The 16,888-nt window shown below is 39.6% G+C and overlaps 1 protein-coding gene across 4 annotated transcripts in view; it reads left to right on the plus strand.

Annotated features, from left to right (window-relative positions):
* The window catches only part of LARGE1 (LARGE xylosyl- and glucuronyltransferase 1), a 309,728-nt gene that overhangs the window by 162,438 nt on the left and 130,402 nt on the right, over positions 1-16,888 (plus strand). For all 4 annotated transcript variants that reach the window (XR_012995432.1, XR_012995433.1, XM_076338872.1 and 1 more), the window contains one exon: positions 7,604-7,727. Coding sequence is in view for 2 of the 4 variants with exons in the window: in XM_076338872.1 (XP_076194987.1) it covers positions 7,604-7,727 (124 nt within the window). In the remaining 2 variants the exon portion in view is untranslated. The remainder of the gene's footprint in view (positions 1-7,603; positions 7,728-16,888) is intronic.

Here is a 16,888-nt window from a genome sequence, read left to right on the forward strand (position 1 = left end):
GTAAGAGAGTGTATTGTATAATTGAAAGACGCTGGTGTAGAAATCACAGCTGTTATTATGTAGCCAGGCACAGTGTGGGTTCTCCTTGGGCAGCTGTACCATTACACCTCAATCCTGCCCTGCAACACCCTGAATACAATCTACTGGTTAAACAACTGGCCCCTCAAAGCAACCACACTTAATATCCTCATCTGTTCCTGCTGCACATCACTTGGTGTTTGTTGTAAGAGCACTGATTTCAGTGAATCTGTCTGGAATTCATGGCAATGTCATGTGCTTTTATTAGCATTTCCATGTAGTTTAGTAATTAAAGCATGTTTTAGCTATGCATTTTGATACAAAAAGAGGTACCTAAATTCCCTACTTCTGTAGGGAATCCCTGCTTCTCTAATAGAAAAATTCTGAGAAAAGGAGGCCATGTCAGTCTAACCATCTTCCCTCCATGCATTAACATGTTTGTTATACTCCCAACTTTGAGCTAGAGTGCTAGATAGAGAGACACAAAACAGCAGGGGTGCTGGGTCATTAAGAATAAAAACTCCAGGAGTTTCTATAGATGGAGTGTGCAGTCTCTTCTCTCTTGCATGCATGTACAGCAAATCCTGCATATTGAACATTTCAGCTCTCCTCAGGTTTAAAAAAAGCAAGTTTCTGATTCTAGTCATACCATATATATTGTGAGACTTAGGCAAGCTACTCATTCAAACCATTTGAGAAACTATATCTATCTTTGGGTTCCAGAGAGTGGGAAGAGGAGAGGGAAGGGGTGGTGTGGTTGATTCCGTATAAGAACACCGTAGTTCAGAAATGTGTTTCATTCCCAGTGGAAAAGGAGCCTGATTCCAGTTTTGTCTTTAGAAAACGTATGCTTAAGCCACAAAATCCCAGCAGCTTTTAACACCCAGTTTGACATAACTGACAGTCTGTTCTCAGGAGGAGACTCAGCAGAGCTGGGATAGTGCAGGGTTTGCAGACTGTGATAAATATATGTTGGCAGTGCTGCACAGGGGGAAGCTTGTAGAATGAGTACTTAGTCCTAGTCTGCAACTTTCCTGCTTTCCTCTCCTGGGCATCTAGTTCCTAATTATGACAGACTTTATAAATCTGTTGCAGGGGTGAAAAATCTTCTGTCTGAGCCAGTTTAACACAGCCAAGCTCATATCACTGTGTCCTAAGTGCAACTTAACTTTAGTTTTTCCGAAGCAAAAGAGACAACACCAAAAATGAAAGATACTGGGTCAAATGGGCAAAATGAAATGCAGGTGCTTTTGGAAACGGTGCATATAGTAGTATGCAAAAAGCATCTGCATTTCTTTTTCAAAACTGAAGCAGTGTCCTGTGGCTAATAACTCTCCTTGAAACTTTTGCAACTACTGGTCCAAGTTGCATTGGTCATTTTCAATGTTTTACTCTGTTTCTGAAAATCGTAAAGCTTAGAGTGCCACAGAAACAGCCCACGAGTTACAGTTTTATATTGCAAAGGTAATTTCTGTCTCTGCTTAGGTAAGTCTTAACTTGAGTAAGAGCTAAAATGATTTTTAATGTACTCATCTTTTCCAAAGACATGCTAAACACCATGTTTCATTTGGGAACAACAAAAGGCCAAAATTACACAATTATAACATGTTGCTGGCAGTTAGGTCGACCTGAGAATCTGTGAAAAATTAACTTCTCTTTTGTGTCAGCTAATACTGCCTTTTTTTTTTCCTTTGTTAGTCCCTCTTCTTTGGAGAAGTCACTGTGGTTACTTCTTTAGCTGTATGCGCCGTCTATCCAACAGCAATAGTGGCACAGTAATGGTGATGGGGTTTCGTAGTGTAAACAAAACCAGTCAACTAGACAAATGCTTTCTAATACGAAGTAGCCTCTTTGTTTTAAGAAGGCTGCTTATAACCTTAAAGTTAAGCATATGTCTAAGCATTTTTAAGATTAGGATATTAAACTGTGTTATAGATAGCTGTATGAACAAGCTTTTTTTTCTTAGAACAAGTAGAATAAGGCAAAGCAAATGAAAAATCTAAATTAAATAAAAAGAATGACATGTAATTTCCAAGTAAGAGTCACAAGTCAACACTGGCTGGTAATTAAAGCTTATGTAATCTAATGGCTGTATTCCATGGAGACTACTTTGCCTTAATGGAGTTAATTTGAGAATTTAAAACCTCTGTCATTGTTTCCAACTTTTCTAATGTGTCAGTCTATTTTGTGGGAGATTCTTCTGGCAAAAACTATAAAGCGTGAACTGGTTTCTCTGATCCATATAGATGCATCAATACTACACACTTCTTTTTGTATTTTCTGGCTGTCCTAACAATGGAGGCACAATGGAGAAAGCAATGTTAGAAAAAAAATCTGCCCATGAAATCTCTTACTATTTCCCAAAGTGCTTCTATAAGTTAACACAAAACAAGAAGATCCATGAATGAGGCAGCTAGTGCATCTCCAATAGTTTGGGGAGCATTTTAATCAATACTGGATGTGAAGGGGTATGAAACATCTGTAATGATTTTCACATTAAAATTCTCCCTGTATGAGAGAGGGATTGTCATATGGGCATTAGGAAAAAAAAATTTCCCAAGCTGCCTTTTATGATTTCTGTTTGAAGTTCTTGTAACCATTTGTTACAGATATAAAAGGTATTACCTTGTTGTGCTTCCCTTAATAAAGTATAGGTTTTGGAAATAAACCCCCTGGGCTACTGACCTTTTTATATTCTTAGAAAATAAAATTCCTCTGTTGCAGAGAGCAAACTGTGCAACTAAGCAGCTGCTTTTTGAATTGCTAACAATTGAGCTATGGAATAATACAGAAGGGAAGAGTGAGTCTTGGTTCACTACTCCCTTTTTCAATTGTAGATTTTTGTATTTAACTCTGTGGCAGTGGCTGTTCCAAAAGAATGGACCACAAATGCTTGAGCAAGCAGATCAAAACTCCGATGAAGAATAAGAAGTCTTGAAATGTAAAAATAAGACGTCACGATAAAAAAAAAAAATAGAAATGGGTACCTCGGAATAGGCCTCTAAATTCGTAGCCTGACTTTTAGAATTACTGACTTCTTTTCATTTTACTAAGCTTTATAGGACCTCAGCAATTCTGAAAATGAGAGCATTCATTTAAGCTCCTATATTTAGGCCTAAGAGCCTATATTTAAGCATCCATGCTTGAAAATCTTGGCCAGAATCTCTTTTAATTCACTTTTGAGGAAAGCAATTTAGGAAAATAAATGTGTGCTCTTTACGTATGGTTTACTTTGTCAAATAGTGTTCTGATCTTAAGATAAGTGGAAATAATTTAATATATGAAGATTTGCAGTTTTGTAAACAGAGTGGTTAAAATCTTGAGTTTCCACTTGATGGGAAATACCCATATTTTGAAATGGCATTCTTCTGCATTGACATCAGTGCGTCAGCATTTTCCATGTAGCAGAAACTGTGAAAAGTTGTAGCTGGTAAAAATTCAGATGTTCAAAATCTTTGAGGTAAATGAGATGAGGTGATTTCTGGGCCTTGGGAGAAATTCTCCGGCTGTTTCAATACCTGCTTCAACAGTGAGGAATCTGGAAGACCTGGGGCTCAGAGTTCAAAGGCTGTCTGTTCTGAAACCCGGGACACTAGAAACCTTGACTTCCAAACATATGTATTCATGTGAATACTGGGAATTTTCCAAACCTGTTGATTTTGTAAGAGAAGTTTATCAAAATTGTCATATATTGACCTATATTATTGCATAGCTGCATATACTGTCATCATTTACAGTATAGTGCTTTCTAGCAGTACAGGATATAGCCAACCTCTACCATGTGTGGTTCTTTCGCTCTCTTGATGTGCCCAGTGGAAAATGAGTTATATGGAATAACATATACATTAAAAATAAACACAACACACAGCTGTGCTTTGAGTTGGTTAGAGAAGTTGAAGTCAAAGGAAGTCCACCTCACATTTGGAATGAGGGAAGAGGAGGTTTGTGTTGGTCATCACTTTCTCTGAGACTTGATTCAAGGTTCCCTTCAACCCAAGAAAATGTCCTGCACTGAAGTCCTGAGGCTCAGGGAATTGGAAGGAACCTGTCGGGTCATCTCATTAACTCCCCTGCTATTGCAGGAAACCACAGCATTGAAATCCTTTTCATAACTTGATCTACCTTCACAACAGAAAGAAGTTGGGTTGTTCTTTAACCAGAGCATCATATTTTTCCAGTTTCATGCCACTCAACTTCCACTAGCAAACTTCAGTGTCTTCAGCTGCTCGTTAAAATTCTTCAAAGGCCATGCCACCCTTCTTTGTTACCCAAGTGAGGGATTCTCAAGCCTCCCTCTGGAAGACTCAGGTATCTTCCAAACTTTTTAAATTGTAGCTGCTAAATGCCTGTGAAGGATAGCTCTCCACATGGCTATCCCTTAACTTGTCATAGGAGCAATAGTTTGATTTCAGTTTTATAAACCTCGTATCCCAAAATGTCTCTGTCCTGGACGAAGACCAGTCTGAAGAATGGAATAGCTTTCTCTGACACCAAATGGTACAGCAAAACATCTGAGTCTAATGAAAGGTAGCTTTCAGTGGAATCCTTCACAATATCCTGATTGTCACCCCTAATTCTTGCAGCCAGTGATTCAGTCATGTTGGCAAACAATTAAGAGGAAAGATGACATCCCTTTCTCATATCTCTTGAGAAAGATTTCTCATCTTACAGAATCTCTTCTGTATCTTTTACAATGGATGCTGGTTGATCTTTAAGCTTCTGAACTTGTTTCATAAACACTTTGAAGCAATCCATATCTTTTAGGCTTTGCATATTGCAGACACCAGAAGAGGTAAAAGATGTCATCTGTGTGTATGCTAGTACTGTTACCTTCAGAAGGTCTTCCAGGTTTGCGTCTGTGCTCTGTTGGCTTCTAGCACCATGCTAAACCTCACATTTCACATACGTAAAATCTCATCTGGAGTAAAATTTTCTGTGACTGATGCACATTTAGTTGTAGATGTCAGCGGGTCACTCTTCTGTTTTGGGGATATATTTTTGTAAGTGATAATCTTCTGCTTTGCCTCTGACACATACTTTCCTTCCAGCTGAATCTTTACCATGAGACTAACAACTTGAAAGAGATTTCTGTGTAGGAGTACAGCTACTCCTTTTTTCTTTCTCCCAGTAGGAGCTGAACTAAAGAAAATGTCACCCACCTGTTCCCATTTAAGTTTCATACACTCTGGGTCATTCAGATAAGTATGAACTGCCACTGAACATCTGAGTGTCTTTGTATCAGATTTTTTCTTTTCAACTAGTGTGTTTCATCTTCAAATATTTTATATCAATTCCATTTAACTAAATGATGGTTTGAAAGAAGATTTAACTTTCTTGTTTTTAACTGATTTTTTACTCTTCTTGTTCTACTTTGCAATATATAGATAAATGACCCTGAAAAAAAGGAAAAGAAATTACTAAAGAACACCAGCTGGGAAATAGTCCTACCGGATACCAGACTCAGCCCCTGCTAAGCAGAGGGACCTATGTGGAATGTGTATGTTTACATTCAACACCTATTTGCCTTGAGATATGGCTTTGCCTGTACCCAAAGCCACTGGTGGTGTACTTTGTTTCTCTTGGTCTTTTCTCTGCTAATGAAATGTGTTTCCTGATCACTGCTATTTCCCGATCTTTTCTTGGCAAGGTGCCTGGTTACTGCGGAATCTGCGTGAGCCAGGATGTCCTCTTCTTCTCTCCTGCTGGGCTGGTGAAGCAGATATAATTGCTCTGATCCCTTTAGCTTGGTAATGGGATGCTCAGCAGCTGGCAGCCTACGCCTTTCCCTCTCCCCTCCTCACTCCGGGGCAAGCTGGAGATCGAAAGACCTTTGTCTTTTTGGAAAGCATGTTGTGGCTTAGTGTTTTGGATATTGTTAAACACAGATCAGCTGTGGGTTTATTCTGCCATCATGATTATCTCATCTCATCTCATATATAAGGCTTCTAACCAGCCCTTTTCTGGTTTTCCAGTAAGCACATAATTTGATCCACAGTGCCCTGGAAGCCAATACAACAGCTTCACTGACATCCCTGGGTATTGGATTGGATCTTAGGTACGGTATTTCTAACACTGCAAAATCCAGCCATACGTTGCTTCTCACACCAATCTCCTGTTTCTGCTGAGAGGTGTGTTATGAACCATCATATGTATTTTTACGTTTTCTTGTGGACTTTGTTCAGTGAGAAACAGTATTACTCATCAAAGCAAGAAGAGTAGCATTAAAGAGAAAGGCACATAGTGTTCATTAATGCAGGAAATGGAGAAAGAAATAACCTTCATCTCTTGGGTTAAGCCCAAAAGTGTAATGAAAGTACATTGGCCTGGACTAACATAGATTTCCTCACTTCTCATTCACACAGCAGAATGCAGTAGCATCAGTCATCTTCCACTTTAACCAGCATCTGAAACTAAATGCTCCTCTTTTTAGATGAAAAATATCAGTTAACAAGTACACACATTTACCTTTACAAATTTCACAGAAATGAGACTCCACTATTCCACCCTAGGGATCGAAGAAAGGTTGAGCCAATGCTAAAGTCTAAATGAACCATCTGTCTTCTTAGTGGCTTTTGCAAATTCTGTCCTTCTCTGCTGACAGGGAAAGTTGCTAAGCTAGGGATAAACATGGAAGACTACAAATCATGGCTAAATTCCACTGGCAGGTTTTCACAGTCCTACCACAGAAGTTGTTGCTTACTGTTCCTCAAAGAGAGAAGCAAGGTTAAGGGATTTAAAGATGGTATTTGTAATGTCTAAGTTCACATTACTATAGAAAAATCCATACACTTTGTCAAACCTTGCCACTTTTGCTAATACTGGCTTCGCTCGTCTTGTTTTGAAGCTTTTCACTTAGCCCAAGTCCTGTAAGTACATAGGTGAACCCAAATCTGGTGTTTTGAAGTAAAATATTTTCTTTGTTCCTGCTTTTCTTCAACCTCCATCCCTCTTAGGAACAAGGACATTGGGAGATTTACAATCTCCATTCTATTTACTATGGCAGTAGCTAGAAGGCACTCACCTGAAACATCTAATTTTGGGTTCCCATAGGACAGCTGTTGATACCCCAAGTTTCCTGTGTAGAAAAGATGCATGTAAACTCAATGGTCCTGGAATTTCACCTCATTCAGATGATTATTTTTTAACCTTCCCTTCCCTCCCCATTTCTCCACAGACGAGTGTTCTTACCACAAAGATAAATTACCAGGTTGACCCAGAAAACTGAAAGTAATCACTTTCACAGCTCGAGTCCCCAGAGGGGGATTAACTTGGCCTTCTTTTAAGAAACCGGTAGAAGGGACCAAATCCTTAGCTATTATAAATCATCACATTCCACTGAAGTCAAAGGAACTATATTTATTTACAACCACCTAGAAACTGATCCAGTATTTCTATTATTGTCACGTTTATTCAAATTGTAAGTGTCTCAGCACTTTGGCCACAGAGCAGGACTCCACCGAACATGCTGTACACTTTACCTTGAGACCTTAGACGTAGATAAAGTTTTGTAAGTTCTGATGTTGACCTTTTACAGTAGGAATTAGAAACCTTTGAATTAATGCATTTCTCTCCCTTCTCATATCAGGCGAAACCCACTCCACTTCCACCTCATTGCAGATGCAATTGCCAAACAGATCCTGGCGACTCTGTTCCAGACATGGATGGTCCCTGCTGTGCGCATAGACTTCTATGATGCAGATGAGCTCAAGGTAAAGAAAGACAAACACAAATGTTACTCATACACTTCTGGTTTCATGTCATCCCTCTTTTATTCATCTCTCTTGATTGGGCACTTGGGGGAGAACTGCTGGCTAAAATATTCTCCCTGGCTAAAACTAATTCTAACCCACGTGATTGTAACCCCAGTTACACTTAGCTAGAAGATACTAAATCGCTAAAAGCAGTGCAGTTTCTCCACTAATGGAATATGTGGTTTAGCAGCTTAGAATTTTACTTACTATCAAGAGAATTCTGGTTGCCCAGGTTGAATTGCATCTGATCACATTATGTTTTGCTAAGGATACTTCTTCCTAGTAGCAGTGGTGGAATCTTAAGTATCTTATTCAATAAGCCCAAGTCTGTTACTGGAAACACTCAACTTCCCTGCATTCCTTAAGCATGGGTGTGTAACACCGTAAGTACACACTCTGACAAGGTATCAATATTCCATTTTGAAATAGCTATCTTCTTTATCTGGATGCCCTTTCAAAAGGAATGAATATGAAGAAAGGAGAGTTCCAAGGGGAAAAAAAAATCACTTACTCAAAGCATAAGTAATTCTCTTTTCATAGTTAGAAAGTTTAAATTAAATCACAGAGGCACGGCATTGAGTTTGAGCTGCACATTTTTTAGCTGTGGAAGTAGAATGAAGTATTCAGATTTTAGCATTTGGAGTTGGTGGCAATAATTTGTATGACTTATCAGACTGTTCTGAACAGCACCCTGAAACAAGGAAAAAACAAAATTTAGCAAATTGCTCTGCTAATTAAGGGATAAATTCAAAGCACACTATGTTGTAGAATCTTGAGTACAAAAAGTTGCAGAAAGAGATGGAAAAGGAAAAAAATTATCCTTGAGAAAAATATTTTGTTTCTAGCTGTTTTTATTGTTTTATTGGTCCTTCTACATGAAGCCATAAGCTGATACTAACCTAATTAGCTAGAGATCTTCCTTCTGTTCTTTATAGCTTCATATCAAGGAGGAGATTTGTTCTTGTAAATCTTGTATGTGTCTATATTACATGTGCTTTTCTGCAAATTGTAGGATTTTACAGTGCTTAATTAGCCTCTCAGCTGGGCAAGACAGACCTCTTAGTGTTTTCCTTCTGGTCATTTGGGTATGGTCCAATCCAGTTAAGTAAATAATAACCAAGAGAGCTTGCTTCAGTGATCCCCAACTTGCTGATTTATAGGCAAAACACTGTGCAGATATGAGGCTACAGAGCAAGGTCTTGTTTTGTCTCACCCTCTTCACTCAACTTTCATTTTTATATGACTGGTGACCTAAAGCAATACTGGACTGTCTTGCATGTAACTCATAGGCTTTAGGTTGGGGACCACTTTCTTACTGGATGCAGGTATTGATGCATAAATACATCTTTCCAGGTCTGCCACTCTTGCTCAGAGCTCATCATACTGCATACCAAGCAATTTCCCTGATTTCAGTAGCCAAAAAATACAGTATAAAGTAGTACTCAGCATAGATGGATGTGACAGACACTGCCAAAGGACAGCAAAGAGTTTTAAATATAAATGGGCTTTTAAAAAGCCAGGTATGATGCTGGCTCATATCCAGATCATTCTGCAAGTTTTAGCAAAGAAGACAGAGGAGCTGTTTACAGACAGCTGTTTACAGACAGCTATAGGAGCTCATCTCATTTGTTTCCTATAGCCTCTAGAGAGGATTTAATGATTGTTTTGGGTTCGTGTATTTCACCTGTACTCTTGGGAGCTATATTATGCTGTCCAGTGTTAAGAAAACATAGAGCTGATTCTGGAATGTTTACTAGAAAGTCTACCTTTCTCTAAAGTGATCTATGAATCCAGTGTTACAGTATACACTATGTTTCAGTTTTAATGACCCTCTGTAGTTCTCTTTTAAACCTGTAATCAATACCAATTGCTGATATTTAAAAGGGTTTAGACTGAACAACGGCATGGGAATTTTCCGCTTAGCTTTCATTCACCAATGTTTCATGATTTTGGAACACATTTTAGCTGCTACAGAAAACATTCCATTTCATGTTTGTTTTTTTCCCTCTGGAAAAGTATGAGCTTCCAGCCTCTTCTAATGCAGCAGGAGCTGGCATGTAGCTTGAGCCCTTAAGTCCTGGGAAAAGTCCTGCTTCTGCTCCTGCTCCTGCTCCTGTTCCTGCTCAAACAGTGGAAGGAAGAACATAATGTTAGATCCTCCATAAATAGTATGGATGCTTTTTTGTTTTCAAGTAGCTATTTAGAATTGAGGCAACACTTTCTACTAGAGTATTAATTTTTTAAAAGGCAGAATTTGGAGACTAAAATGTTTGGCAATGTTTCTTAAGATATCCTGCAGTTCTTAAAATACATTCTGTTTAGCTTAGATTTAGAGCAACCAGTGTCCTGAAGGAAGGTGTAGAAAATAAGGCTCTGCAGTAGGTGTTGTTTTCTCTCAGGTTTTAGAGGAGAACTGGACACTTCAATGCAAGAAAGGGAAGACAAGGTACCACCGATTATCCCAGAATTTCTAGGGCCAGCAAACCAACATATCTACTTTGTCTGCTGCTGTGAATTAGGCATGCCAAATGTTTCTTTTAAAATTTAGAGAAGACTTATTTTTCCTTTTGCAAGGTGACACAGCTGTTCATGTTCATCCTGCACCACAAAGACCCTACGTTCATTCTCTCCCTAGAGGTGGGTGCTGCCAAACTAACACTAGCCTGCTTGGAAGAGGGATGGAGCACAGGAAAGAATGGCCAGGGAGAGGTCTATCTTTGCTTGAGGAACATGATAGGGGATGGGACGGAAGAGGAGGAGACTTGGCTGTGGAGCTGAGCCAAGATAACAACATTTCCAGGAAAAGGGTCAGACACAGTTGAGATGGGAGCTTGCTGGATATATTTCTTTTAAACAGCTAGTTTGATGAGTGTAACAGCCAGTTCTACTAAGATGCTTGTAACCTCCCTGAACATAACTTGGCTTGTCTCCTCATTGCCTTGCCAATAACCACAAGGGAGATATGTGCTTAAAAGCTCTCCCTCAACTTAGAAGCTGTTCAGATTGTGAACTGTACTGCCAGTGCAACTCTCTCCCATTAACTAAACTTGCTACATGCAGTTAATAATCAGCAGTAAGCATCCTTGAAGTGTGGGCAGCTGATAATGGTGCCAGTAATCGAGCCATTCCATAGCTGCAGACTTCATTCTTGTTCTACTCAGTATGGCCCACACATAACTCTTCCAAATTTATGTGGTCACATATGGCTGTGACTACGAACTGGAAGGTTACCTGGCAATGTAGATTCACTTCATATGATCACATTAGCCATGTTATTCAGCTTTGGTCCTAATGCAGTAGATGTAGCTATTACAGCAATGCATCCCACAAAATAACTGGAAACTGAAAATTGTCTTCTTTGAACATTAAATAAAAGAAAAAAGCATGCCTGTGAAACAGTGATCTAAAAGACCCATTACAGCTGTGGCTTGCAAATATCAGGCTGCAGGATATTGTGTTTTTTTCAGTCCAGCCTTACATGAAGAAACTCCAGAGCTAACTATTGAAGATGTGCAACGTGAGCACTTAGCTTCTACGCTTCATTATTCAACGTGGAATCTCATGTCAGTTCACTCACAAGGAAGTATAGGCATTAAACCCATTGTGATCTGCATTGGCCCAGAGCAGAAGGAGCAGCTGATAAAGCAGTACTGTATGTGTGATGTGTGGAATACAGATGAGGCGAGTTTGTTTCTCCAGATGTTGCCTGACAGACTGCCAACATCAGGTGAACTGAGGGAAGCAGAAGGTAGAACGAGCAGTTGCCTGCTCTGCTGTGTGTGAATCTTGATGGCCCAGATAAACGTAGTCTCTTCATCACTGGTAAAACAGAAAAGCCATGTCCTTTAACTAGTTCAACCCACAAACGTGCTGCAATTGATTTGTGAACTTGAAGGTAGGGATGGTGAATAGGTTTTTGCAATAGATGAACAAGTGAAATGTGAAATGTGAAAAGCTCCATACTTTGCTGCATATATGGACAATATTCCAGCTTTTACTGTTCCCAGAAACAATAGACCACAAATCTCACTACCAGTGCTGCCTTAGGCGATTTCATATCAGAAATGTTACATAGTCTGCACACTCAGTCAAAATCAGTGTTGTGATCCAGAGAGCAAAACCAAGCTGGGATAAGGTGTGGCATAAATATCACCTAACCTTAGGCATTTACTTAAGCATGAGATGAGTCACTCCTTAGCCACTTCCATCTGAACTGTGAAAGCAGTTCACTAGGTCAGACGTTGACATCATTTCGTCAGATAGATGGGCAAGGGCTATGAGATTTAAGCAGAAAAATAAAGGTTAATTCTTTAATTATAATTGTAGTGTAGCTGGGTCTCAGGGCTGTGCCTGTGTGCACTCCCAATGCACTTAAGTTACTAATTCCCAGAGCAGTCCAGGAACTCCCAGGCTAGTCGTCTGCATAGATGAGATAAAGGGCTGGTTTGAGACAGCAGACCAAGTTGAAACTAGGTGATTGACTGAACTGCTGGCCGTCTGCACAAGAAGTATTTGAGAGATTGTTACAGGAGCTGTCCCAGTGGGAATTTCAGACAGTTCTTGAGATTTTCCAGGCAGTCCCTGCTGTGCCTAGACCAATTTGTATGCATAAATGTGTTGACTAACATCCTGGGTGGAGAATCTGGTTGTCCCAGAGATTCCCAGACAATTCCTGCTGCAAAGTTAATCAACTGCACAAGGGTAAGACAATCAATAGAAACAGTTCCTACATGTGTAGAAATGATCGTGTAGGACAGTCTTTTGTACATACAAGATAGTTAGGAAATGTTTTGTATGTAGGTTAAGGTAATCTATAGCGATGGATTAATCATGTCTTGCAGTGGTCATGTAGGACCACAGGCCAGCTGGATTATAAAAATTGGACAGAACCATGTTTTAGGGAGTCTCACCCAATCCCACTAAGATGCCCCTGCAAGGACCCTTACTATGGAGACTCCCTTCACCATCCAGACAGCAACCAAGTGTCCTGTTTGACAAATTGTATTGCCCATGCAAGAGTTACCCTAAGCCAATATGCCAATAATGTTAGCTTTTTCAACATATGCTCTGTTTGTAAGCATCTGTGCAACAAATGACACCAAAAGCAAGTCAAATGTCATGAATTTTTTTGCTACCAGTGGAAGCTTTTGCAATGAATGTTAGCATTGGTGGGGCGGTATGTATCATACATTGCTATATACCAATTTTGGAACCATGTTCAAGCAAGTACTTCCAACAGAACTGCAGATACCACCTGCTGAATATGGGAGGGAGGGAGCTGATTGACAATTGGGAAGATGTGAGATGATATTTGATGAACAGATTATTAGCTCAGTGTTAGTCACATCAACTGCAGAGGGTAACAATGATAGCAGTGTTGATAAAGCCATGAACGACAAAACTGGCCAGCATTCTTCTGCGTTCCACCATCTTCCTGGTCAAGCAGTTCCACTGGATGTTGCAGAAGCAGCCATCCATAACGATCTGTTTTCACAGGACTAGTGACTGGCTACTAACTATCACGGATTATAACAGGCTATATTTGCATTGCACTGCATGCAGATTATATATTGGTCAAGGGCAGTGCATGATTGTTTATCTGTTAAGTAGTTCACTGTATGCCTCAGAGGCAGACACACAAAGTTAAAAAGCAGACGTACATTACTTTCCTTCCTTTCTTTTCCACTTCATATGCAAGATCTAATTGCTATTAATGCAATACAGGATGTGAAACACAGCATCTGTTTATGTTTACATTCATTTACGCAGTGGTAGGTATTCAATTAAAGTGTTTCTACAGCACTGTGGTTTTGGTCAAATACTGTCACATGTTATGGTGGGCTTGCAATGCTCCTGCATTTCACCAGCCTTTTGTCTTTCTGTAAACTGGCCTACTGTACATGTCAGTGAAATAATAAGCATAGACTGCTGTTTCTTCCTGCCCTTTCCCTTTCTCTTTTAAAGAATGATTTTAAAAAAAAAATGCAAATTTAAGATTTTGAAAACCAAAGTCTATAAACAAAACATTGTACAGATTTTCATAACTTGCGTGGAAGTTTTAGACTTGAATTTCCACGTTATAATTGAGATTTTGTGTATTTGCTAATGAACATACTGCATACTAGAGACGTGAAGTCTCAGGTGATAAAATATGCTTGTGGTTGTGATACAATGCTACCATGCTAAGAACAGGGTCTTTTATCCATGGTTTTCAGTACAGATGACTGGACATTAACAGACCAGGTTTTGTAAGCCAGTATATTTTCCTTCAGACTGCTTGGGAGGAAATGAGTATCCACCAAGAAACAGATAGCAATTCAAACTCCCCAGCACAGTAGAACCTTTGTGAAGTGGTCAGAATCTATCCGTGCAGACTGGGTAGCCTAAGCAGTACTTCCTCTGCCCTCCCCGGTCCCTTTTCTGCACAAAAAAAGCCATGCAACAGTACAAATTATTATTAGATGTGTTTTCCATTATTATTCGGGCCTAGAATATGAAAAAAGTAATTTTACATAAAATCACACTGGGTCTTAAATTTCTGCCTATTCAAAACAGGCGGTGATGAAAGAAGTGCTGTGGAAATCAGTGAGTCTGATCAGAAATTGGTCATGAGAATGAGAGTCGTGATGCCGTTACTGACTTCCAGCAGTTGTGATCTGCTTAGTGACATCTAGCTTTCATGAGCAGCCTCACCTCTGACTTTGTCTGTGGAGGAAGGCAAGATACCAAAGGTGGAATAGCTTTTTGCAGATTTTTGTGTAATTTCTCCTTGGATTTACAAATGTTGTCAGTTAATTTAAGATTTGGAACTGTAAGAATTTGGTATACTGGGATGAAGCCCAGTGTGATGCAAGAAGGTGCAGTATATCCTGGGCCTCTTTCAAGGGTCCCAGTCTGCCTACTGTGTTATATTGTGCAGTGCTTCTACTGCACAACTGGCTATTTCAAAAGAAAGCCTCATGCCTGGCTTTATAAACCCCTTTTACACTTTCCTACGGCTGCTGGTGTTTTGGAAACATTTGAGTTCTTTGTTAATATTATAATTTATCTCTAACTGTTGTGGGCTTCTCTGTAGCTCCACCTTTTTCTTGATTCTAGGGAAAACCAGTACAGTCACTAGGTACTACCTCTACCAGGAAGCCAGGGTACCTGTTCTTTTTAACATATGTGAAGTGAGGAATAAGGAGTCAACTCTCTTCCACTGCCATCATCCACATTTGTATCATAGTAGCTGACTGTGACATTTCAATAGCAAGGATTCCTGCTTGGCATTCAGCTTCTTAAACGTCACTCTTACTGCAGCAACATGTGCTGCACCTCCAGGGAAGGCTATTTTAGCAGAGAATGAGAAAAAGATGAATAACTGCACATGAGATGTTCCAAAAATTATTCAGTTCGACAAAAATTATCCCATGTGCCCTGGAAAAAAAGAAGTTAAAAACACGCAGTGCCTCGAACTGACTGCTGCAACTATTGTTTGTGCTATGTATCCCCATTACAGCAGCTGCTTTCTCAGAACTTTATCATCCATCCATGAGAAATGAAAGCATTTTGCTGTCCTAACCTTGGACATACAGAAATTATTTAACACTTTGATCCGCATAAGGAGTATAGGTTGTATCTCCCCTGCACTTGCTGGGGAGAGTTAGTGGGCATCCTGTGTTCCAGCACAATTTCTTTTCTTGGCAGTAACAGGTAAAAAGCTGGAAAGACATGTAATGACTGTGGTCTTAGATTTTAATGGCTTTTCACTTGCTCATAAGGATACCTCCCTGCCATAGGGCATTCGATTACTGATAGAAGAACAGCAGTGACTGTTCAAGGCATTCCTATTCAGGATTGGTATTGATGTGAGCATCTTATAAAAATGTTTAGTGATCCTTGCTTTTAGATTTACAAAGAACTGAAGTGTATATATTTCCATGTCTGATTGATAAGCTGAAAAAAGATATCAGGCTGGAAGGACTCCAAGAATATCCTTGATTCACCACTAGGGATTTGGAATTGTTAGAATTCATCATTTGTAAAGTACTTGGTGTTGGCTTGTTTCTGAGAAACAACTGGAATTCAGGGGAGTGTTGTACGATAGTTCAGATGTGGGCTCCTTCACATGGCGCAGTCCAGCAGGTAGCGTAGGCAGAAAGTATTCTGAAGGACTAGGGCTGAAATGGTCGTTCTTGTGGTGGAAAATGATGTTCATCTTACCTGGGCACATCTCTTTGTATGACACTTTTTCACAGCACTGGAAATTACAAGCCATGCTGTGCGCCTGACATAGCACGAGCACACAGTGAAGTGAAGTCACTCTTCTCATAGGTCTTCTGAAACCATCTCAGCCTGGGTAAGGGCATTCAGGCTGATTGGGAGTTTGAGTACCTGCTTCAAACGGGAGATAGATTATAAGGTTATTAATTAGGTGCCACTGATGGTACCTCTTTTGGAGTCAACTTCATATGAGAACATTTGAATTTCTAAATTGAGAAATCTTATTTCTGTTAGTGGAGATACCACTTTTCGAATCAAACTGACTTAATCCTGCAGAAGTTTCATTTTTTGAGAGTAAGATGATAGTGTCTAGGTCTCACCCTTTCAGCAACAAAGATGAAAACTCAGCAGTGTTTCAATCCCATGATAATTTTCCCATATACTGTTCCATTACTTCAGGTTTGACCCCTTTCACAGTTGAATGGATTCCACAGTTTTTAGCTGATACAGTTGAAAGCCTTTATAAAATGGTTCCAGCTGTATTGTTTTAATCAGCCATTTAGGATCTGTGTTCACCTGTTTGACTGCATTTTTATCTGATGGTCCTTAGGGTGAAACTACAAGAATACATGGAATTAGAATGACACCGGTGGCCTTAGCCCTCACACCAAAAGTTTCAAGAAGTGCAAGACATACATGCCTGCTACATGGACACTTCCTTTAAACACCACTCATGCAAATTCACTGTTATCTGAAGTATTTGGCCAATATTTAACCAGAACCTAGGCAAGAAGCTAGACTGGTGTCATGAACATCAAGCTCAATACTGCTTGCTTTGGAGAAGCCCAACTTTCCCAATTAAGTCTTTATTTTCTTCAGATTGTTTCTCTGGTTAGTGCTGCATTGTTTGAGAG

The sequence above is a fragment of the Aptenodytes patagonicus genome, chromosome 1 (genome assembly GCF_965638725.1).
Source record: "Aptenodytes patagonicus chromosome 1, bAptPat1.pri.cur, whole genome shotgun sequence".
NCBI classification, from domain to species: domain Eukaryota; kingdom Metazoa; phylum Chordata; class Aves; order Sphenisciformes; family Spheniscidae; genus Aptenodytes; species Aptenodytes patagonicus.